This window comes from Dipodomys ordii, unplaced genomic scaffold (assembly GCF_000151885.1).
Source record: "Dipodomys ordii isolate 6190 unplaced genomic scaffold, Dord_2.0 Scaffold11, whole genome shotgun sequence".
NCBI classification, from domain to species: domain Eukaryota; kingdom Metazoa; phylum Chordata; class Mammalia; order Rodentia; family Heteromyidae; genus Dipodomys; species Dipodomys ordii.
This window is the reverse complement of record NW_012267227.1, coordinates 4,677,444-4,702,025: the sequence shown is the minus strand read 5'-3', so window position 1 is coordinate 4,702,025 and position 24,582 is coordinate 4,677,444. Positions and strand designations below refer to the sequence as shown.

Genomic DNA, 24,582 nt, shown 5'->3' with positions numbered 1-24,582 from the left:
CCAATTTACAAGACCCCTGTTGTAAGCCCCCAACGAGACAGCCAGAGCATAGATTTTATTTTCCTTTAGTCAAGGCCTGAGAATTAATTCCTGAATTCCTGCATTTTAGCTAGATCTGGCAGAAATATGACGTTAATAAACCAGTTGTCTTTGAAATGGCAGCTGGAGAGAACAAAAGAGAAAAGCCTGCTTCCTCTACTTTAATTTGACAATGGAGAATCATCCTAGAATGTGTACACACAGGAGGGGGCAGGCGCCAAGAAACAAACTTTTACATTAGGTCTGCCCAAACTGAAGTATTATGCAAGAACTCCAGAAAATTTATAAAGTGAACTGAGTGGCCAGAAATACACTAAGAGTTATATCCAGTTATATCCAGGAACAGATTAAATTGTGCCCAATGCTGTTCTCATTTTGGGAGAGACTGATCTTGCTGGCTGAAGCACAAACTGTTCTTAAATAGAATGAACATTTCCTATTACCGTCAGCCTTTTAGCCTCCACTAGGCTAGTCATCACAAAAACAGACAAATAGACATATATAGAATACACAATGAAGCCGGGTGTCAGTGGCTCATGCCTATAAAATGACATTAGCTACTCAGGAGGCTGAGATCTGAGGATCATGATTCGAAACCAGCCTGGGCAAAAAAGTCCTATGAAACTCTTAATCTCCGATTAACCACTGGAAGTAGAGCTGTGGCTCAAAGTGGTACAGTGGTAGAGTGTTAGCCTGGGGCAAAATTATTCAGGAACAGTGCCCAGGCCCTGAGTTCAAACTCCATGACTGGAAAAAAAAATACATAATGGTGCATGTGCTTGCGAGTGCACACAGACAATACTATTTAGAGTTCACTCTTACACAAACCTTACTTTATTTTATTTTTTGTTAACAGATGGGTCTGATAGATTTCTCCCTATGGAGCAAGATTGACTTAGCACTTTACATTCTTTTATTTCATTCATTTTTATTGTTATTGTCAAGGTAATGTACAGAGGGATTACAGTTCCATAAGCCAGGTAAACAGTACATTTCTTTTTAAACAATGTCACCCTTTCCTTGCTCTCTGTTTTTCCCTCCTGTGGCCAACCACAAGTTTTATTCTACTCATCCATCAGAAAGAGTGACATTGTACCATTCGTAAGGAAAGAGAAAGATTTGGGGAAAAGAGATTAAAGTAAGCCAGACCCAGAGAAAAATATTCTTAACTCATGGTAGCTAGAATGTGTCTATAAATCTACAAGTAAACACACTGGATGGTTAAAAAAATTCACTGGGACATGATAAATTATACAGGTCTCTAGATATTCACACACAATGAGAGCAAAGGGGGATATTCTTGGGAGAGGAGCACAAAGGTACAATACCTATGTGTATCTGAACATATCAAATAATATTTATTGAAATGAACTCCAGGAAATGGAAACAAGAGGTTTTTTTTTCTTTGTTGCTGTTTGTCTTTTTCTATCTTGCTTGCTCATTTTTCCGTCTTTGGGAGGGCAAAGAGAGGAAATGGTGGGACAAAGAGTGAACAAATGCATTTTTTCATTCTTAAGCAAGCAAGATCTTAACAAGGTTCTTAACAAGCAAAGATCTCTGATACACTCAAGCTCATTTCTCTGGATCTCACATCCCTTCCCTGCTGCCAGCAGTTTTTTTAATTTCGCGCCTTAAATGCTCAGAAAAGCTTCTGAGACTGGGTGATGGTGACTCATGCCTGTCATCCGAGCTACTAAGGAGGCTGAGACCTGAAAAAAATCACAGTTTGATGTCAGCCCGGGGAAGAAAAGTCCATGCCATGCTAATCTCCAATTAGCCACCAAAAAGTGGAGGATAACCAGCATTCAAATTATCTTGTCTATGCCATTTTTCAGACAAGATAAGTTGTCTAGTGGGGAAAAAGCCATTTTTGCCTTCAGTTTTGTCTCTGAATGGCATCCCAGATTACCTTGTGTGAAAATGGCAAAAGCCCAGTGGTTCCACTGATGCCAATGAAATTTAGCATAACCAGAAGGGAACAGAAGAACCTCCAAAAAATAAAAAGGGAGAGGAAGACCTGAGGTACATCCATTAGGGAGAACTCAGAAAGGTCCATCTTCAAAGGACCTTGTAAGCCACATGTTGGATGGATTCTCTGCCCTTACCAGAGAACGGCAAAAAAGAAGCCAACGTTGGCTGAAGTGGAAAGAAAAAGACCCTGGAAGAAAAGTGGTTAGAGTACCTGCAGGGCATGAATTCCCTTCACCGTTCAGAATCTACTAGTGATAAGTAGCTGACACCTAAAATGGTTCGTTTTTCTCTGGCAGAGCTCACCAAAGCTAAAATTGGACCTTTTCAACCATGGGCCAAAACTCTAAGGAGTTCCACATCCAATCATTCACCGCTATACACCAAATAAAGAGACTTGGTGTAGGATAGAGAAAGATTGTGGAGGGGGAGGAGGGGCTGCTTTGAGTTAATTCATAGGCTAAGCAAAAGCAGCCCTTGAAGCATCTCATATTTCCCACAGCCTGGGCTTTCTTGACATCCCTGCCTCTGATTTCCTGGTCTGTTCTGGACTACATACATTCCCTCCCACACACTGCCTCCTGGGCTTGATGTGTTGTGTTTACTCATCCTGCCCCACTTAGGAGAAAGAAGTTGGGGTCCAGGGCCTCTTTTTTTCCAGAGAGGGGAGCCTTGTGTCTGAGGAGTCCCACACAAGGTTGGAGTAGAACCAGAAGACAATCCTTGTCTGGCTGATATTGTTGGCCTCCTTCCAACCTTCCCAACCCTCAGTACACCTCCCACCCACCACCCCACCCCACCCCCCAAAACACCAACCTTCCACACACCTGTCTTAACTCTGAACCCACTGGAAAAGATGCTCTGTATTCCCATCACTCTAATCAGGAGTTACCCTCTGAAATAGTAGAAACAGGAGCCACTGCCCGGAAAGCTCCTCTCCTCTCTTGTGAGTTCTGATTACCTCAAGTGACGGGCTTAGAAGGATGTGATAAGCTGGGTTTTTCTATTTCCAGCTCAGGTGTGATTGGTTTATTAGCTTTTAGACTCACCCCCCCCCCATTCCACCTTTCCAGCAACACCCAGTTCCTAGAAATTTCGTAAGCATGTCTCACACATGCAAAGGAGAATGAGGTGGTAAACATGGCCATCTGCTCTTAGTTTGTCTCCTCACCTCCCCCCCTCTGCCTTTATTGCATCTTTAAGAGTCTCGGAGACACCTCATGGTGTTAAGGTGGCCAAGCACATTCTTTCTGCTATGCTAGATGTGATGGAATATTGTACAAAAATCTATGGGAGCCTGTGACACCAAATCATTGGTCACTGAGCCACCTTGGCTGACCGGCCTTCAGGCAATTAATATCAGTCAGCACCGCAGGGCAGGTGGCCCTGTTTTACTGTCACTGTCTGTCCTCATAGGTACTTGAGGATTGTAGAAAGCTGAAGGCCACTGCAGCGGGCATGGTGCCCCTTGTTGTTTGGGTTCTTTTGTACCCCACATCTAATACCTGAGGACAGGCCCAGCAGCAGTCTTTCTGACATAGCTGTGAAGGGCTGGAGACATGGATTAGATGGTAGAGCACTTGCCTAGCAGTGCAAAGTTCTGAGTTCAACACCTAGAAGGGAAAACAAGTTAGAAGAGCCAACTTGAGCATCTGTCCCTCAGACTCGTGAGATGCTGTTGGGGTGGAGACCCTGGCCTCTGGTATCCAGTGGGGACTACACTTGCTGGAAAATGATTTTGATCATCCCACGTGCAATCTTGATCTTGCATACCATAAGTCGTACAATTATGATTTGTTACTTGAAAGGAACATTAATACAGGCATAAATCCGAAATGCAGCAGCATAGCTGGCCTGGCCTGCCTACTTGATGTGGTTGGTTGCCTGTTGCCCTTGAACAACTTTGTTGTAGAAGCTCTATTTTCTCTCTCTCTCTCTCTCTCTCTCTCTCTCTCTCTCTCTCTCTCTCTCTCAGGAGGAGGGGTATGGGCCAGTCCTGATGCTTGATCTCAGGGCCTAGAAGCTGTCTCTGAGTTGTTCCTCTCCTCCCCCCCAGGTTAGTACTCTACCACTTAAGCCACAGCTCCACTGCTAACTTTTGGGTGGTTCATTGGAGATGAGTAGTCTCACTGACTTGGCTTCAAATCCCAATCCTCGAATCTCAGCTTCCTGAGTAGCTAGTATTATAGGCAGGATTTGCTGGGATTAGTGTACGGTGCCCAGACGCTCTGTTTTCTTTACAAGTAGTAGACAGCACCCTAATGGCTTCTCTCTATTAGAGGAAGTTCTCATTATTGCTAAGTGTCCGAGTTTTTTTTTACTTTGAGGATGAGATGCTCCCACCTAGAGGTAGATCAAGAGTTAGGTAGTTATCCAGGAACAACTATTCTGTGGGTGCTTTGTGTCTTACAGCTGGCAGACAGGCACACAGGAACAAGACAACAGATTTTTTTTTTTTGGTCAGTCATGGGGCTTGAACTCGGGGCTTGGGTACTGTCCCTGTGCTCTTCAGCTCAAGGCGAGCACTCTACCTATTGAGCCACAGCGCCACTTCCAGTTTTCTAGTGGTTTATTGGAGATAAGAGTCTCATGGAGTTTCCTGCCCGGGCTGGCTTTGAACTGCAATCCTCAGATCTCAGTCTCCTGAGCAGCTAGGATTATAGGCGTGAACTACTGGTGCCCAGCTCAGAGTATGTTCTCCTTCGTGGTCTCACATCTCTGGGGCTCAAGTCCATTTGAGGAGGTGGATTTGTGCTTGCGATCTGGCCGCTGCCTGGCAATGATCACCTTCACACTTCTAGCATGCTCTTCTGTGACACCATTACCTTGCTCAAGATTGACAGAATTTCCTTTTTGACTAACGAGAGAAGATGCTATCTTCCCACCTGAGGGATGGCCAGGCCCTAAGCTGGCTTTTGACTTGGTACCCACAGATAAGGCCTTGATGACTGACCCTCAACCATTGTCAGTGGTGCCGAGTCCAGCTTTGGGAGCACTCTTGGAAGATAGCCTGGGAATGGCTTTGCCATCCGTTGTGGTAGAGGGGAATGGGAAGGGAGGACTTTTTCACATCCTTGTCCCCTGAACTCTTATGTTCCTCCTGCTGCTCTTCTAAGGGTACAAGGGTGAAGGGGTGAAGGTCAGGGTCACTGGCTCTCCTCTTCCTGTGGTTAAGTGATGGAGAGAGGATCAGTGGGGGAAAGGCCAGGCACCAGGCCAAGAGTCTCAGGCTTGCATTGGCTGGTGCAGCTGAACCCCTGGGGCATCTGGTGTTGCAGAAACAGGTAAGAGCCTTTGTATTATCAAACTTCCTCTTGTTCAGAGAGTCCTGGATGTGACTCCCATGACTGATGGTGGTTAGATGTTGGTGTAGGAATGTTTGGGAAGAGTAGTGGTGAGATCAGTCCCTTTACAATTTTTTGATTGGATCAGTTATGGGAGCTGAATGACATCATCTAAGGTGGCTCTTTCCTTCCAGTCAGCGATGAAGAGCTTACTTATGAGGTCTTGCACTTATTTGGTAATGTCCTTTGGAAGCACAAACCCTATGTGCTACTGGGTGGAATTGAACTCATAGAAGGTGATGAACCCCTCCAAATATATTGTACAAAACCACTCCTGGGCTCCACATGTCAATGACAGTTTTGTCATAACTGTCGTTGTCATAAAAGGCCGATGGGCAGTAAGGGGCACTGTGCTGCAGAAATTGGTGAGTTTCTACCCAGGTTTAAATCTGATGGGTGCAGTGGCTCAGGCCTGTAATCCTAGCTATTCAGAAGGCTGAGATCTGAGGATTACTGATTGAAGCCTGCCTAGGAATGACAGTCCCTGAGACTCTTATCTCCAATTAACCACCAGAAAGCTGGAAGTGATAGAGCACTAGCCTTGAACAAAAAAGTTCAGGGCCCTGAGTTCAAGCCTCTTGACAAATGAAAATAATAAATCTGATGCTTAGGCCCAAATTCGATACTCCAAGGACTTCTGTCATCGTAACATCTACCAGGATGTTATGGGGTTTGAGATCCCCATGCATATGCAGGTTCTGAAGTGTGCAAGTTTTTTAAAAACAGAAATTTCTGAGCCTTTTCTCTTCCAGGTAATTTAGGGCAATGATGTCATCTTTCAGGTTTCCATTGGCTGTGCTGAGGTATATGTTGCTGGAATCTTCTATGACATGATATAACCTGATGATATTCTGGTGACACAATGTTTTAATTATTCTGGCATTCAGAAGAGCCAGAATAAGCCAGAATGAGCTCTGATTTTTTATTGAAACTATTTTGATGGCCACATGAGTTCTAGGCAGCTTATACCAAGGGAGTATTGCATTGGAAAAGCTACCTGTCCTGATGTTTTCCAAAAGCCAATGGGTGGTTGGTGAGGTGTTCCTGAGAACAATTGTTCTGTTGTTGTTGTTTTCCTGAAGGCCCCTCAAGTTCCCCATCCTCAACCAGAGGTTCAGGAGCAGCACAGAATACAATGCCATATCAATAAAAATCACAAGCTGTTCTAAAAAGTCCATTTAAGCTGAAAATACACATTTAAAAACCAGAGCTGCAAGCCGTGTACCAGTGGCTCACACCTGCAATCCTAGCAACTCAGGAGGCTAAGATCTGAGGATTGTGGTTCAAAGTCAGTCCTGGTAGGAAAGTCAGTGAGACTCATCTCCAAAATCCACCAAAAAAAAGCTGGAAGTGGAGCTGTGTCTCAAGTGGTAGAGCACTTGAATAAGAAAGCTCAGGGACAACACTCAGGCTCTGAGTTCAAGCACCATAGATACACACACACACACACACACACACACACACACACACACAGAGCTGGGGGTGTGGCTACATGCACAGTTCCCAGACACTCTGGGGAGGCCTCTCTCAGATTGGATGCACCTGGCATCAAACTCCTTAGAGAAGAGTCTCCTCTAGAAGACAGATTGGGAGAAGATATAGAGGCTGCTCCAGGGTATCAGGGCAGGGTCTAGCAAATGGGAAAAATGCACACAAAAGATGTAGAGGTGGTGATCTTCACATAGCCATGGCCTACTGGGGCTCTGTGACCTACATTACTGGAAGAAAGATAAAGGCAAGGCAAGTGTCATATGATGTCACAGGTGGATCTAGAGCATAGATGATCAGGCCCTACTGGGAGACAGAAATTCTAGCAGAATCAGTATCCCGACTGGAATTCTTTAGGCTGTGGAGAAGGATAGCAATTTTTCTGAAAAAGGCCCTCTGAAGTATTTACTTCTCTCTGGAAGCACAAAGGGTATGGGGGGCTGTGATAGGATCCGCCTCAGGTAGGAGGATGGATCAGAGCCTGAGTAGGCTCTTCATGCCCTGGGGAAGATAGACTCCAGTCCTGCTCATACTATTCTAAGAGCCTCAGAGCACTGAACCCCAACCCCAGGCTGATGGTTCTGGGAGGATGAGGAAGGCCTCTTCTTCAGTGTCTGAAAAGGACCCTGTGGAAAGAAAACCATCTCAGCTCTACTTTGTGACACTTGAGTCCACAGAGAGTTGGAGACACAGAAGGGAATAAGACTCAGGCTAAAGGATGCCACAGGCTTCTGGGTCAGACAGTGGCGGGCAGGTGGAAACAGGGCTGCTCTTGTTGGCTAGGCAGGTGCAGTGAAGGGCAGCCATCCTCTCAACAGGGGTTATGAGTGTAGACCTGCAAACTCAAGGGTTCTCAGTGCATGAACTTGCCCACTAGGCGGAAGAGTTTTGATGAAAACGAATCCTTGCTGACCTCACTACTTCAAGTTCAATGTCTACACTCTCCCAATTTACTTTGAATACTTCAGTAGCCTTAAGTTGAGCTCACTTCCCAATGAACATGGTGAAGAATCCCAAAGAAGGAACACATCAGAGAACCGAGAACAACTGTGAGTGAGCCCTTAGTAGCAGAACAATTTGCTCCCAGTTTCTGCCCATTTTTGTACACAACATACCTACACACACCTACACACACACGTGCAAGGATAGTTGTTAATCCCTCAGAGTAGGACATATCATGAACCACATAGTTTTCTCCTCCTCCAAAAATCAACGTCAGAGCCCCTAATAGCTTATTCTATACCAGAGTTCCTTTTCGTCTTTGTGGGAGATCCACATTTGGGAGTTAGTGAGCAGACACTTCTCATCAAAGAAGTCTTGTTTTCCCTTTCTGATCACATCTAAGTGCCTGTCATTTTGTCATTCCTCTGGCCCTCTTGAAACAGAATATACATTTATGAATTTATTTACAATGTCTAAAATGGAATCTCGAACCAGGGCCAGTAGCTCAAACCTATATATAATCTTACTCAGAGACTGAGATCTGGGTTTGGAGCCAGACCAGGCAACAAAGTCTGTGTGACACTTATCGCCAATCAAATATCAAAAAAGCCAGAAGTAGAGCGGTTGTTCCAATGGTAGAGCAGCAGCCTTGAGGAAAAAAAAAAAGCTCAGGAACAGCACCAAGGCCCTGTGTTCAAGTCCCAGGACTGGCATACACATACACACAAAAAAATAGAAATCACTCCTCATCAATCATAAACTGTCCCTACCGAGTCATTATCTCTCACACCCTATTCTGGAAGCATACGAAGTGTCAAAAACAGAGCTCTATTGGTGAGCACCAGGGCACAAAGCTGCTGTGGTTTCTGTCAGGAACCTGATTTCTGTAGTACGTCGCTTGTGTCTGCCAATAAAGTCACCAAAGGTCCTTCAGGACCAAGCATAGGAAAATTGGATTAGTAATTTAAATGACATAGTGGTCATTCAGGGGTGAATTCTGTATCTATTGCACAAAGGTGCAGTAAACATGATTAGTAAAAGGTTGACAAACCCAGCAAGACAAATGGGGAGGAGCCTGTCTGTCCCTGCACAAAAGCTTTTTGGGCTGATGGGATTAGTGACATAAAACCTAAGTAGCAAAGGAGACCACAGACAGGGAGATGAAAGGAAACGATAGAAGGTGCCAGAAAAGCAGAAGGGGCATCCGAACCCAGGACCACAGGCGCCCCTTGGAGACCAGGCCCCCAGGAGGCCTCTCCATAGAGCACAGAGAGGAGAGGAGGGGTCCCCTTCCCAGAGGACTGAGAGGGGACAAGGGGACGCGGCCGCCCCCAGGAGGAGGCCCAGCTGGAGACTGGGAAGGCCAGGAGAAGTGGGGAGCAGTGTCCCCCCACATCCACTGTGCAGTCTGGAGCGCCTGTCCCGGGCCGCCCCTCCCTGCTGCCCAGTGTTGCCAGCCCCTGCACACGCTGGGCCCCCGGGGCCCCTGGGGCTGGGCTGGGCCGCCTCGGGAGGTGCAGAGCCCGCTGCCAGCCTCTGGCTTCTCTGTGGAGCAGGGCAGCCGGGCTCAGCTCCGCCGCCCGCCGCCACGTCATCGCCCAGCGTGGCCGTTGGTCCAGCCCGGGCCCCGGGGCACCGGAAGCCCCAGCCTGGCCCGGTACCCCTGAGCCAGGCGCGAGAGAGCCCGGGGGGCCGTTGGAAGGCGTTGGCCCCTCCTGCCAGCGCCCCTCATTCCCATGGGGTCCGTCCACAGGGCGAGGCTGGCCTTCAGGACGGACACCCGCCATCCCACACCCCAGCCCTTCGCATGGCCGAGCCCGGGACGGGGCTAGAGCCATGTGTTCTTGGGGTGGCAGTGGCCTTAGGAGGGTGTGTTTCGGGGGGGAAGCAACGGGGTCCCCAGGACGGCTGGGGTGCAGGAACTGCACGGCCTTGCTACCTCCTGTCCACTAGTGTGGCAGCCTGTGGGGAACCTTCTGGAAATCTTCACATCCGCTCCCGGGAAGGAGGCACAGAGCCAGGATTGAAAGGGGTGGCATCTGTCCTCAGGCCCACCAACACAGGTCCCTGCTAGGTCGCTGCTCTGAGCGCCAGGAGGCGCAGGGGCTTTGTGCGTGCTGCTCCAGCTCCTCGGAGCTGCTGATCATCTTGGAGAGGCCCAGAACCAGTGCAGTGACTCTTTTCAAGGCAGATGCTGGACCCAATACACACACACACACACACACACACACACCTGCCATCCCCAACCTCCTGCCCAGAGCTTTCCACAGACCTGGTCTGCCTCGGATCGATTTCCCTGGCCAGGATTTCCCAGGCTCTGAGGATACAACCATGTATTTCTGCCCTTTTCTTTCCAGACAGGGAGAGAGGTCATTCCCAAAGCCACTGGTGGTAACACGTTGTCTTCTCCATGGGGAAGTCACTCAACGGTTAGGTGTTTCGTTAGGTTCGGGAGACTGAGCAGGAGAGGGTTATCCTCAGCCATTTCCCTCGCTGGTAGAGCATTTCCTTTTGTTCAGCAATTACTCAAGTGACTTCAGTTGGGGGAATCCATGGGGTGAGCAGGCTGCACAAGGCTCAGGAGTTGTTAGAGGTCAATCTGTGTGGAGCTGCTAAGGTCCAGAATTTCTGGGCATCATGGGATCCAGAGAAGGGTTGTCCTTGAGATAGGGTCCCAGAAAAGGGAGCAGAATCTGTGAAGACTACCTGTAGTAGCCATGGCGGGGCGTTCTTAAAGGTCATTTAGATGGAGGCTAGACTGATCCATGAATATCCACATCTACTGGGAGCAATTAGAGATGCCTTAGTACATTGCTGGCAAGCCAAAGGAAAGGGTGTGCTAATGCTAAACAAGTCACTCCTGACCTAAAGAGACCAGTCAGGTCTTAGAATAACCTCTTCCTTTCACCTAAATGAGTAACTTGTCACTGTAAGCAGTCTTTGAGGACAGAAGATATCGGAGATTATAAAGCATAAGTTCAGATCTAATTTCCAGGGTAGCCAAGTATACGGAATTCACTGGAGACAGAATAGCCAGCTGCAGGGCTGGGTTACAGCAGGTGGGAACGGACAGCAGGAGTCCTGGGTGGTGGATGGCATGTGAGATGCATTGGTAGGTAGGGCGTTGGCTGTCTCTGGTCTTCTTGCTCTGCTTTGGACGTTGTTAGACTCCACCTTAGCAGATAGGGCAGGATTGTTCTTTCTGAGGTATTAGATTTATGCAGGAGAGTGATGTAACCATCCAACACCTAATCTTTGGCTGGCATAGCATTACCATATCAGTATGCTTTGTCTATTGAAAGAGACATGAAAACATGTATAGATCTCATAAAATGGAAGTAGCCCAGCTGGCCTGCCTTGGCTGCCTGGTGGGGTTTCAGGATCTGCTTTGGTCCTAGAACAATTTTCTTACTGAATTGCCTTTTTCTCTTTTTGGCTTTCAGGTAGCAGCAGCACAGCAGTGTGAATGCAGACACTCTATTCTGCTGAGATTTCCTGCCTCTGGGCCTGATCTCAGGAAAGCCGCTGCCCATGTTCTTATTTTCACTGGCAATGTCCAATTTCCCTTTGTATTTGGAAGATGGCAGGCCAACAGCTAGGCTGGCTTTGACCTGGTCCCCACAGACAAGGCTTTGTTGTTGGACTCAGAACCATTGGCATCAGTGAAAGGCCCAGCCTTAGGAACACACTTGCAAATATCCTGGGAACACCCTTGCCACCCATGTGGAAGAGGGGAATGGTGGGCAGGGAAACCTTTCTCAATCCCTTGTCCTCTGAACTCACATCCTCCTCTTGATCTTCTTCCAAGGGCTCAAGAGAAAAAGAATAGAGGTCAAGGTCACTGGTCCTCTTTCTCTAGTGGACAGGGATTGTAGGAAGGTATACTGGGACCAGCCAAGGAACTTTGTCTGAAGGCCTCAGCTTGCCATCCGTGGTCGAGCCCAACCCCTGGAACATTGGTGAAATAGAAGCAGTTAAGTGGCCATTGTATTGTCAAAACCCCTCTTTGGTCAAGTGTCAAGGACTCGCAGATGTCACGAGTGTAATATCCCTTGCACTCCCCACCATGTAGAGTAGGAATGTTTAGGAACATCAGTAGAGAGCTCAATCCCTTTGCAGTATTCTGAGTGAATCATCAAGGAATGTCATCTCTGATGGCCCTTTCCTTCCAGTCAGCCATTAAGAGCTTATTTAGGAAATTTGCACTTCCATTGTATGTCATTTAGGGGAGCACAAACCGCATGTGCTTTCAGGTGGAATTGAATTCATAAAAGGGGAAGAACCCTGCAAACAAATCTACAAAATGACTCCCAGGCTCTACATGTCGATGGTATGGCCGTCATAACCATCTGCATAAAATATCTCAGGACATTGGAAAGCATTTTGCAGCAGAAATTGCTGAGCTTCTGCTCCAGATAAACCATATAATAAACCCAAGATCATACACTTTGGCAGCATCTGGCTTTTCTACCAAGATGTTATGGGGTTTGAGATCCTGATAGGTCATATTATGTGCCTACAAGTACCTAAGTTTCCTTAGGAATTGATGAAACAGTCTACAGGCCTTTATCTCTTCTGGGCAGTTTCGAGTCCTGCCTGTACCCTCACATGTGTGGAGGTCGGCAAATTTAATCCGGGCACCTGGAGAGTCTGTGTGTGAACACCACTCGGACTCCTACTCACATGACGAGGTCTTGCCTGCCTTTACATGGTGGTAGGGGCAGAAGGACTGGGTTCACTCCCTCAGGTCCATTTCTAAGGGCATACATGTCAACCCTGGGGCCAGGGTCTCATGACCTCTTTACTTCTCAAAGGCCGCAAAACTGGTGCATGGGGTTGAAACTTCCACAGGCACTTTGAAGGAAGCTAACTCTCAAACTATGAAACCTCACCAAGAATAGTGCTTCCCTCCTGGCCTGGCCTGGCCTGCATGTTGAGCATCCTAAGCTCTTAGTTGGTTCCTTGAGGTTCCCCTGGCCTGCATGGATCCGATCCTTTCCTTCTCCTTGGTCACCACCATGGTAGCCAAGCAACTACACTTTGAAATAGTGGGGGAGGGCATCTTCGTGTCTCCTTTATCCATTAACTTTCCCTCTCAGGTAGCATCCTCCATATGTCTGAGGTTCATGGGGGCTCGTTGCCCTTGCTCTGTCCACTCTCTGCCAAGGACCAAGTCCTCAGGGCTGCCATACCAAATGGGATTAGGGGAGTGCATGTGGAAGAAGCTCAGTGTTTGTGCTTTCCTCCAACGATAAGAACAAGATGAGAGCAAGAAACTCTTCAGCCAGGATAGGGCTGAGAAGAGGCAGCTCAGAGCTGCGTCTAACCTCATAGGCCGTTGGATCCTCATCAGCAAAAAGAGCTAGGGACACAAGGAGTGTGGGAGTCTTGTCAGGCAAGAACATTTCTTTGGCTTTGTGGTGTTGGTTGGGAGCTGCCCTTTAGGATCACTCTGCCATAAGTCAAAAGCCCCAATTGTCCTCCACGTTGGGTAAGGGGGCAGACCCTTGGGAGGCTCAGTTTCTCGGTTGATGGTAATTGGAAGAGCATTTGGGGTGACTTTCTATGTCAAAGAACAGGTGAGAAAACACATGAATGGAAGTTTCTCTCATCCTGGGATAGAGAGGGGAGAAAGTGAATGAACCCTCTAGAAAACAGTGGACTTTGCCTAGGTAGCTTGCAGGATGACATATTCTGATTTGTAGCATTTTTTTTTCATGTACCCTTAGGTCTGTCTGATCCTTGCCATGAAGACAAAAAAAAAAGAAACATAGAAGAGACAGAAAGAGCAGAAAGAGAAAGAGGATGGGGAAGAGTAAGCAGAGCAGCCCAGAAGAGATTATAGACAAAGAATACAAGTGGAAAAGACACTGTGCTACTGCAACAGAGTCAGGGAGTGAGGAGACTGCAGGTTGAGGTAGACATTCGATTGTGTGGAAATAGGAAAGGACACTGAGGAAATGGCAGAGGGGAGACAGAGGTAGAAACTTGAATAGAAACAATAGACAAAGCGAGAAATGGCGTGACTGCCTTTCTTCCTCCCCTGCCTTTGTCCCACCCTCCCTGCTTCCCTTTCGATGAAGTCGAGTGTCTGTTAGCTGCCAGGCTCTGGCTGGGCATGGAGGACAGGAGATGGGCAAGGGATCCTAGACCCTGCTCTGCTAGGATCCCAAGGTAGCGGGGAGGCGGTGTGTCATGGCTGACCGGGAGTCTGGGATGGGAAGTGGGTTACTAGGATCTGTCCACCGGGATGTAGGCATGGTGTTGGTGAAGACACCTGCAACCTTCTGGAATGATCCCTATTGTTTCAAAGGTTCTTGGTCTAAGGGGAGAAATGAGCTGGGCTGTTAGAGCCTCAGGATTCAGAGCCTCCTTGGAGGGAGGGAGCAGCGGGATGGGGTTCCATGTACTAGACGGGTGTCTGAAGTGAGCAGGGCATGGATGTTCTTGGTGTAGCACCTACACATGAAGTAGGGGAGTGGTTGTGCCCCCGCTGAACCTTGTATTTAAGCCAAAATCGCATGCTTTGATAGCATCCGGTATTTCTACCACGATGTTATGGAGTTTGAGACCCCAGTAGGTCAGAGTATGTGCCTACAAGGACCTAGGTTTCCTCAGGAATGGATGAAAAAGTCTTCAGGCCTTTCTGCCTGTCCTTTCCGCCTTTTCCCCCGGAGGCCTTGGCCATCCCCCCAGCATCTCACCTTGGCTTCTCTCTTGGCCTGTGTGCTCTGTGGGAAAGAGAAAGAAAAAGGAACTTTCGAGCACCGGGCAAGTACAGAGAAGTAAACAATGAACACTCGGATGCCCCCATTGTCAGAAGTTAAACAGAAGGAAACTCTGACGTAGGATGGATGGCTCAGGGTAGCCCAGCTGGCTGAGGAGCCCAGAGCAGACCGCTGGGCTTAGAAGAGAGAGCCGGTGTGAGGGTGGGTGAGGGCTGGGCCGAGGGCGGGGAAGGCACAGTTCCACACCTGCTTGGTTTTCACTCCTTGACAGCTGTTCTTGGAGGGAGATGCACTTGTAGAGGGTTTTTGATATTCAAGAATCAAAAGCTTCCTTCCACACCGGGTACAGGGCGTTCCCAGAATGTGGGCCTCTGAGGGAGTCTAGGTTTGTTATAAGTTGAAGGTTGGGTCATTGGTGAAGACTGTTTTCACACTTGGGGAGCAAGGTTGGTAGTTTGGGACAGGGACACACCGTCAAGGCATGTGGCCCTGTCCGGCTCCCTTCCAGGATTGAAAGTTTGCCTGGCCAGAGCCCAAAAGGAAGTGGAAGTCAGACACTGGCTGGATACACACTGGAGTCCCTCCAAAGCATCCTGGGTGCAGTAGATTGGCTGGAAGACTTGCATGTCAAGCCATGTCTGCCAGCTTGTGAGGTGTCTGTGGTCCTGGGCCGAGGCCAGTGCTGTAAGGGCATCATTCTTTTACTGTTACAACAAACAGCATGGCCATATTTTCCTCATTGGCCAGGAGCCATTGAAGCCTTCCATTTAATTGCCAGTCCTTGGCCAGCATTTAGTTTCTACTGATTGAGCCATCTTCTCTAAGCTCAGGAAACCATGGCCCTCGTCCAGGGCTCCCCACCCAGTATCTTTGAGCAAAAGAGCAAATAAGAGTTTTAGGTCAGCAAGAGAGTGGCCTGGGAGTTTGCGGAGATGCACAGGTGTCCCGTGGACAGCTTGCTTAGTGCCCTGCTGTGTCCCCTGCTGTGGGGGGGGGTGGATACAGGAGGAACCGTTACTGCAATGCTCTCAGCATTTTACTCTGATAACATTTGAAGCCGTAGTCCTGGAATTTTGTAGGTTCTTCTGCCTTTTTCTGAGGTGTTTTTAGATCTTCCTTCTAAGTTACTTTGAGCTATTGGAAAGGTCAAATAATTCACAGCTCTGGTGAACTTCCAGCAGCAAAGACTACAGATGTGTGTGTGTGTGTGTGTGTGTGTGTGTGTGTGTGTGTGTGTGTGGTTGTCCACTGATAAACCTCAGGTATGGCTTACTTCTGACCTAAATGGGGTTTGAATCCCTGTCCCCAAGGCCTACAGTGACCATGGAGTTCTTGCGTGTCCTCAGAGTCAGTAGTTCCACTTTGTGGAGAGATGGGACCCTCAAGCGCGGGATGGCTTCCAGCATGGTTTCTCACTCAGTCCTCTTAGCAGTGGAGAGCAAGCCCTTGGTGAACGGGCTGGGCAGGGCCATTCTCCTGGGAGCTAGCTAAAGACCCTGATTCCTAAATGGGGAATGTTCACTTTGAAGGACAAGGAGCCCGTGTTCTACTTCTGCTACTGTACCTGTTAGCCAAGTGAGCTTTGGCAGAGTTACAGATTGCTTTGCTCTGTGTTTCCTCTTGGGGGAACTATGAATCCTGGCCTCACTGGGTTGTGAGACTTAAACCTGTATTGTGAACTCCTGGTTCTGATACAAGAGCTGGAGGTGGTGGCTCTCAGCCTCAGTCCCAGCTCCATAGGAGGCAGAAATGAGCAGCATGATGGTTCCAGGCCATCCCTGGTAAGATGAATGAAAATGTGCCTAAATAGACCAGCACAGGTCTATTGCAAGTGTCGGTGTGCTAAGTGTGGTGGTGCAGGCTTTCTAACCCAGGTATGAGGGAGGTCACAAGAGGATTGAGGTGTGAGACAGGAACTAGGCAAAACCTTGAGACCCTACCTGAAGAATAACTAAAGCAAAAAATGGCTGGAGTCATGGCTCAAGTGGTTAAAACACTTGTGTAGAGTGTGCAAAGACCCAGTAAGTCCAACGCAAGCAAGGGCAAAACTGAATAAACAATCATTGGAAAGCTGTGATTTACAGATATTTCATCATACAAACTGGTTTTCATTGTGATAGGTTACATATTAAATCATGTGTGAAATAAGTAAGTAGAGAATTGTGTGTGTGTGTGTGTGTGTGTGTGTGTGTGGGTGGGTGTGGGTGGGTGGCAGGGGAGTGGGGGAGGTGGGTCTTGGGCCTGAACTCAGGCCTGAGCACAGTCCATGATATTTTCTGCTGAAGGCTAGCCCTCTACCACTTTATTCACAGCTCCACTTCTGGTATACTGGTGATTCCTGAGAGAGAGAGTCTCATGGACTTTCCTGCCTGGGCTGGCTTTGAACCATACTGGTCTGTTCTCAGACTCTTGAGAAGCCAGGAGTACAGGTCTGAGCCATTGGAGACTGCAGCACATTACAATATCAACATTTATTTATAGAAAGCACTCATACCTTCCTTTTGAGGGGATTCTTGACCCTCAAAATTTGACATTGGTTCTGAGTTCCCAGTTGATTGCTTCTAGACGGTTCTTCTGAATAAAGACTGCAATAATTCAGTGTGATGCTTTTCGTAGAACGAAATGGTTAACATAGCCTGATGACTGTAAAGCACCTTTGAGAGGAGGACTGAAAACCATGGACCTGGTCAAGGCCGCCATGGGATTCTGCATCTCCTTCCCAGTGTCAGTGGAAATGGAGAAGTTCTTCTACAGGTGGAAGTAAATCTTCTTGGCTCCCGGTGTCTGTGTGCTCATCGGCCCCACCTACTTCCCAAGCTATTCACCTGTATCCCCTAGCAAGCCAGGTCCAATCTCGACCTGGACAGAGCCCTGCCCTGGGATTTGACAGGAGTCACAATGAGGAGGGACAAAATTTCCAAGGATCCTGCACAGATGGGAGCCTCATGGGCTCATGGAGGACAGCTGGCCTATCCAGGGCCAGAAGAGGACCGTGGACCACTTGTTAGGACCAAATACTCTTGAGGGACCAGAGACTAAACTGCACATTGTACCCGGGGCTGCCTGGCCAGAAGACAAGTCCTTGAGTTTGTGAACTTGTCATCCTGCCTGTGCCCAGAGAACTTTGGTTCTCATAGGGCCAGATGCTCCCTGTCTCTTTGCCTAAGTAGGGATCTAACTCCTTTTGGAACATGTAGCCTTCCATTTACCTGAAGACTAAAGTAAGCACTGGACTTGGTGCAGCTCTCTGGAGGGGTTAAGAGAATTTCTCATCTTTTCTTCAACATGAAGTCCCCAGCTCACACCCTCAGTAATTTGAAGCATAAAATCTTGACTTTTCTTTCAATGGTGGGGATGAAACCCTGAGCCTTGCACATTGCTAAGCAAATACTCTTGCACTGGTCCTAGTCTCCTGCCCCCTTGTTACTTTTATCCATTGCTAAGTATGTCATCAGTGGCTGATGTTCCTAACTTAGATTGGGGTTTTGCTATGTATGTGTTTGCTTTGCTTTTTAATATTAGCACTCAATATCTGTGTCACTGGTTGCAATTTTTTGATTGTCCAATGAACAGTGAGTTCGAACATCTTTGCATATTTGCCATTCACACATTTTCTTGATCCAAGTGTCTGATAAATTTGTTGTCCTCAAATTTTGTCTTAAAGGGATTTTAAAAAATATTGTAGAGTTAAGCCTTCTACTAAATATATGTGTAAATATTTTCTCTCAATATGTCCAATTTTAGTAGTGCCTTTAAAATGGCAACGATGTTAACTGTTTAAAAATACCTCGTGCTGATATGCAAGGTGGCTCAAACATGTAATCCTAGCTACTCAAGAGGCTTCGATCTGAGGATTATGGTACAAAGCCAGCCTGGGCAAGGAAGTCTGAGAGATTTTTTTCTTCAATTAACCACTCAAAGTGGTAAAGCACTTCCCTTGAGCTCAGAGATAATGCTTAGGCCCTGAGTTCAAGCTCTAGAACCGGCACTAAAAAATAAAACTAAGCAAAAATTGAACCTATTTATTTGTATTGTGTTGGGACTGGGACTTAAATTCAGGGTTTTTGGTTTAGAGAAGCCTCTACTTTTGGCTTTGTGTGGATTCACTGGAGATAAATCTCCTGGTTTTGTTTGCCTGAGCTGGCTTTGATCTCTGCCTCCTGAGTAGCTAGGATTACACGCATGAACCACCAGTGCCTGGCTTTGAGGCGTTTTTTGTTTTTTTGTTTTTTTAAATTTTGGTAAGGTCTACTTTATCAGTTCCTTTCATGTACTACCATATCATTCTGCAGGGACAGGGGTTTGAAATGGGGGGTTTCTGGAGGTAGATAAGGCACAGTATCAATTGGCAAGGAGCTCAGACTTTAAAAATCATTAATTGCACGCATGTGACCGGTAGCTACAGTCAGGCCCTGATTGTGCTCTGGGCCAGGCTCTTTTGCTGTAAAATGGAGATGAGAAACACACTGGTAATAAGGGCTGTGGGGTTGTTGAGGGGTGAATAAAGTAACGGAAGTTCACAATTCTGCATCTGCCCACAGGTCCTTTTCCAGAAGGATTTTCCCATAGAAGATGAGTAGAAACCATCTAGAGACTGAATGGGGGCCAGGGGTATTATGCTTTCCTAGACCAGGGTGGTTGGGTAGAAGTTTCTTTGACACTGTCGAATTCCACGACAGAAACAGTGACACCCAGACACACCCAACCTCAGTTTTCAAATGTTGTCAGAACCTTGTGGTGGCCTCTGCCATGGGTATGTATTTCAAGGTGATAAGCTTTACTTTGGATGACCTGACAACATTTGTGTCTATGTAACATCTTCCAAAGACAGTACAAATTAATCTCACTTCTCTACTTAATAAGAATCTCTTCATGCTCCTTAGGGGTACAAACCCGTCAGTGTGAATTGGAGCCACATTGTGAAAGAAGCAGAGGGAAGTATTGTGTTCATGGTGGATGGGCCTTCACTGTGGACTGTCTTAGCTGTGAGAAAGCTTTGGGTGCTGATGTCTCAGACACCCTTGGGTGCTGATGTCTCAGACTCAGTCTACTCCTCTGTGGTTTCCCCTTGGTGAACTCAGTTCATGGATGCTTGCAGTAGGTCTAGGCCTGGCACCCTGTGTCCCCATGGGGGTTTCTGCTCAGGATGTCACACGTGAATGCAGTGTGTTAGATAGTACATGTGTTGCTAATGTGGTTTGGATCTTAAATATCATCCAGGTGCTCACTCATTGAAGGCACAGCTCCTAATGTAGACAGTGTCACGTAGACATTTGGGGGGCTGAGACATTTGGGAGGTGCATTGGATTGTAAAGGCTCTGCTCTCCCAAAGCTATCCATTCAAGTATGCTAGTTGAATGGGCTTGTGGAGGAGGGTGTAGGTCATCCTTCCTCTGGTTCCAGTCACCATGAAGTGAGCAGCCTTGTTCTGCCCCCCCCTCCCCGCATCCCTATGTGACCATATGTCTAAAGAAAAAAATCCCCCACCCCCCTTTTTTTTTTCTTAATGACCACAATTACTGTCAGTCCTGGGCAGTTCCAGTTGCCAAAACCCAGCTTTTCTGCAACTTGTACAGTTTTCCCTTAAAGCCAATGAGGTGCCTGACATCTTGTTGAAGGCAGTGGGAAAGCCAGTTCTGGAAGCTGCCTCATGGCACCCGGCTGAAGCACACAAATGGTGTCAACTCTCAACTGGGAGCACGTCCGACATTTGTCCGGCTATCAAAGGAGATTTTTTTTTAACCTTTTCTGTGACCCTTCACCCAGATCCCAGTGTTAAGCAGCAAGCTGCCCTGGCATACATATCTGTCTGTGTTCATCACATGGCAGCAGCTCCCCAGTGTGTAGCAAGAGTATTCTACTCAGATTGCCACTCATTGAATCATCACAATGACGTGTCAGGTATCCCACCCAACAACTGCACAGGATGGAAATGAGACATGGTAGGATCTCTCTTATTTGCTCAGCAAAGGATAACTTCAAAGTGTCGGGGGAGCTTAACAGGAATCATGAAGTATGCTTCACACGAATTGTTTAGCATGAGACTACATTTGGGGAAGCTGAGTGGGCAGGCACATCACTTCAATATTATTTAAAATTGCCAAGCAAGGAAAAGAGATAGCTCCCATCCTAAAGGAGTAGATTTTAGAGTCCTGGTTGTCCCCTGTTGCTGGGAAAACCTGGGGGTGTTTTAATGCCCCTGCATTGCTCACTGCTCTCCTAGAGCACTGTCACATCACACTGAATGTGGTCTTGCTCTATGCAATATGTCTTCCCTCTGATGTTGCTGGAAGGTAATCATAGATCCAGGGAAGGGATTTAGTGCAGCATGATACAAAGACCTGAGTGATGGACGCAGCTCCTCTGGAGGCCTTCGTAGTATGGCATCCAATGGAGAGAAATTTCTGAGAGCTGGAAGAAAGTCTAGCTATCACTTTACCACTTTGTGTGTAAACAAACATGACAGGGATGGTGGAATTAGTTTGTAAGCCAAGGTTTACATAAACGATTGACAAAATAATTGCTCCCTGAGATAATACCGATGCATTTACAGTTCTGTACATACGATCTAATGGTAAATGTAGGACCTTGGTGGCTTTTAAAATACAGATGGAAATGTGCACAACCTAAATTTTGTTAGTGTTGTTGGTATTCTTGAAGTATTCACTTAAGTGTATATTTCAGCAGAAGGAGTATCTACACATGCTAGCTCTCTTCTGTACTGTTCATTCCTGTGGTGTATCAATGGTACACACCAAAGAAAGCAAAGAATTCTCTCACACATAAGTTGATTTGCAAAAAAAAAATACAAAGGCTACAAACAAACATATACGATTATTTCTTCCTATTTATCTTGTAGGAACATGATGTAGGTAAAAATAGCAAAGATGAGAAGATGATAAGCAGTTTCGCAGAGTTAAGTTTCTGGAGTCACAACTGAGCGATGTGCTAGACAGAACCTCTTCTCATTTCTTCCCACCACCTGGACTTTCCTGGGGTCCCTCTCCCTCTCGTTGCCTGGTCTGTTCTCGGCTACATTCATTCCCTCCTGCAGACCATCTCATGGCCTGATGTGTGCTATGTTTGTTACTCATGGTCCACTCGTGACAAAGTAGGCCAGGTTCAGGTCCTCCCTTTTCAGACAGGGAAGCCTTGGGCCTGAGGAGTCCTACAAGGTCAGAGTAGAGCCAGAAGATAATCCTTTTCTCCCGTACAAGCCTCAATTCCCCACCCTGCCTTTAGCCTGCACTTAGTTCAAAGGTACTACTGGAAAGAACTCCAATTCTGACAGCCCTGTCTTCTCAGCTAGATTTTTGGTGAGGGCCACAGCGGGTATGGTGTCCCTTGTGCGCAGAGACCTTTGCATTCCTCAAGCAGGCACTTGAGTAGGATAGGGGTCCTCCTGCCATCCTGGGCCAGGCTTTATCCCCAAAAAACGAGGAAGAATTTGAGGCACAGTCCTGTCCAGAGGGGATGGGGAAGCACAACACCCAGCTCTAGCTGGCCTTGTCCTGCAGTGGACCTGCTGGCTCTGTCCAGGAGGCCCAGCCTGATGCTCTACAGCTTCCTCAGGAAATGTCCTCCGTGTTCTAGCTGCTGCCCAGGCGCTCTGCCTCTGGCTTGGACAGCCTCCTCAAGATGTTCCTAGGGACATGCGCCCAGCAGTATCACATCTGCCTCCAGGTTTCCAGCCCCTGTTACTTGTAACTGCCCCAGAGGGAAGGGTCCAGTTCTCACCCTATGTTCCAAGCTGTAGTGTGACCAGCTCCCCATCCCTGGCCCTTTACTCACAGACTCTGGGCCTTGTCCCGGACTCTGTGTGCACAGACTGCAAGGCAATTTCATGCACTTGAATGGACAGTAGTTGCCTTGGTTAGTCCTCTGCTCAGGAAGGGGTGCTCAGATGAGCTCAGGAGCCGTACTGGAGCTTGCCACCGCTAGAGGAGACAAACATTAACTTAGGTGAGATGGGGGAAAACATAGAGCATGCTCAGGTGTCTGGAAGGGAAAGATAGGAGAGTCAAATTGGAGAAAATTCCAGAGAGGAGTGGACACAATGATCATGTCAGCAGATCATGGAGCCTGCATCTGAGCACCCAACCACCTGAGCTGCAGTGCTTTACACAGACCACACATGTCAGCCACTTTACAGGCCGGAGGACCCTTCAGGGAGCCTCCGGAGGCTGGGAATGTCTGGAAGTGCCAGCGCTGATGCAGAGAATGGCAGAAGTCTCATTCAAGTGCCCAGATGCCTTGTTGCCATGGGGAAGGTGACTGCGTGGTATGATGCCAAGCTGGCAACGGAGGCAAGTTCCTCTGCACAATGCCCATCTCCCTGCCCTCCTGTCCAGCCTCTTCACTCCCAAAAACAAAAAGGATGTGGGCTGTGACTCAAGTAGTAGAGCACCTGCCTAGCAGGCAGGGAGCCCTGGGTTCTAACTCCAGCACTCCCAGAAAAGAAGAAAAGGATGCCACCCCATTGTGATGCTGAGCACCTGGAGGTCAAAGGACCCAGATTGAGGCCCCAGGTGTCTAAGACTGTCCTCAGTTCAAGTAGCACCTACAAGCTTGGTGGACGACGTCTCTGACTACCAGACAGGAAATGCCCAAAGACATGGATCTGGTGGTAGAGAACCCGCCTAGCAAACACAAGGCTCTGATCTCAAAAAGACTATACTGAAAAAGAAGAGCCAATATCTATCCCTCAGTCACTGTGAAATGCCTCTGTTGTGGGGGCTGACCCCTGGTACCCAGTGGGTAAGGGAGCTGCTCTCCTCTGCCTCATTAGAAAGGGAGAAGGAAAGCAATTGTGGCAGCAAGGGAGAAGGGAGACAGGGCTCTCTTGGGGACTCGGCCCAGCTGAGCTTTTCCAGCCCTGCCCAGCATTGTGTCCAGAGCTCATCCACCCACACCTCTCCAACAGGTTGTCTCGGAGGACTCTGCGATGCACAACAGGAGGTGGCCTGGCAGAGGCCTCCTTGGGCTGATTAGGGTTGAACACTGAATCTGGCTGACCTGGCTTGGGAAAAGGAGGCTAGTTTGACTGGCCCTCATTTCCAAGGGACAGAAAGGCAAGCACATGTGTGCCCCCCACACACACATGAGGAGGACCATGTCCCCTCCTCTATGGAGGAAAGGACGGATGAGGGGTAAGGAGGGAGTGGCCCAGGGAACACCTGCTCGGACATTTCCCCCAGGTGGGGGCCTTGTCACATGCAGCAAACTCAGGCATCCCTGGGCTCACCTCAGCTCTGCCCAGGAAGACTGGAGAGGCCAGCAGGGTGCTAGATTCTTCCTGCCTGGCATCCCATGTGCAGAGTTTGGAGCAGATTGCACACCTACCTGCTGAGCAGAGAGGAGTCGTCTGGTGCAGGCATGCCTGGATCACAGCCCTGTGTGGTTCATGCCTGGCTCTCTCCTGCTGGGGGGGGGGGTAGAGTCCACCTCTGGCTGATCCTCCACCACAGCCTCAGAAGCCCTGAAGCCCCAGGGCCTCTCAGTCTCTGCTAAAGCACAAATAGATAAGGGAAACAGATTCACTTAGGGATGCTGAGGTAACTATACAAGATAGTCTGGACTAGGGTCATTGTGCTCTGGGGTCATCTGCTCTGTCAGATTCTTCCTATCTGAAGCTTTGTTCCCAGTTCCCCACTCCCCTTCCTTTTGGCTGCCATTGTCCTTCCCCTTCTGTCTCTCCCGCAACCTCTGGTCTCTCTCTGTCTCTCTCTCTCTCTCTCTGTCTACTTAAACTTCCACACTGGAGGAGAGCCTGTTAGTGGGTACGGTCTTTGTGAGGTGATCGATACATTAAAGAGAATGACTCAATCACCCCACCTCTAATCTGTACCTTGCACACCACTAGTGATAAAAAAAAAAAACAAATGATTTGTCAGTTGAATAGGACACAAAAAATGGTGTAAATCCCATAAAATGCAGCACACAGCTGACCTCCATCACCTGCCTAATGGTGGTGTCATCTGCTCTCTCTGCCATGGAACTATTTTGTTCTGGAAGTTCCTCCTTGGGGCAGACAGACTGTGACACTGTGACCTGAGTGGCCTCACTACTCTGTT

The 24,582-nt window shown here is 48.0% G+C and overlaps 1 protein-coding gene across 1 annotated transcript in view; it reads left to right on the top strand.

Moving 5' to 3' along the window:
• The window catches only part of C2cd4a (C2 calcium-dependent domain containing 4A), a 70,663-nt gene extending 47,163 nt beyond the window's left edge, over positions 1-23,500 (top strand). Inside the window, exons 2-9 of the mRNA XM_013009933.1 lie at positions 5,963-6,103; positions 7,197-7,300; positions 9,189-9,813; positions 11,225-11,350; positions 11,641-11,823; positions 19,393-19,494; positions 20,086-20,410; positions 23,298-23,500. Of these exons, the coding sequence (XP_012865387.1) occupies positions 5,963-6,103; positions 7,197-7,300; positions 9,189-9,813; positions 11,225-11,350; positions 11,641-11,823; positions 19,393-19,494; positions 20,086-20,410; positions 23,298-23,500 (1,809 nt within the window). The remainder of the gene's footprint in view (positions 1-5,962; positions 6,104-7,196; positions 7,301-9,188; positions 9,814-11,224; positions 11,351-11,640; positions 11,824-19,392; positions 19,495-20,085; positions 20,411-23,297) is intronic.
• Positions 23,501-24,582: the final 1,082 nt, after the last annotated feature.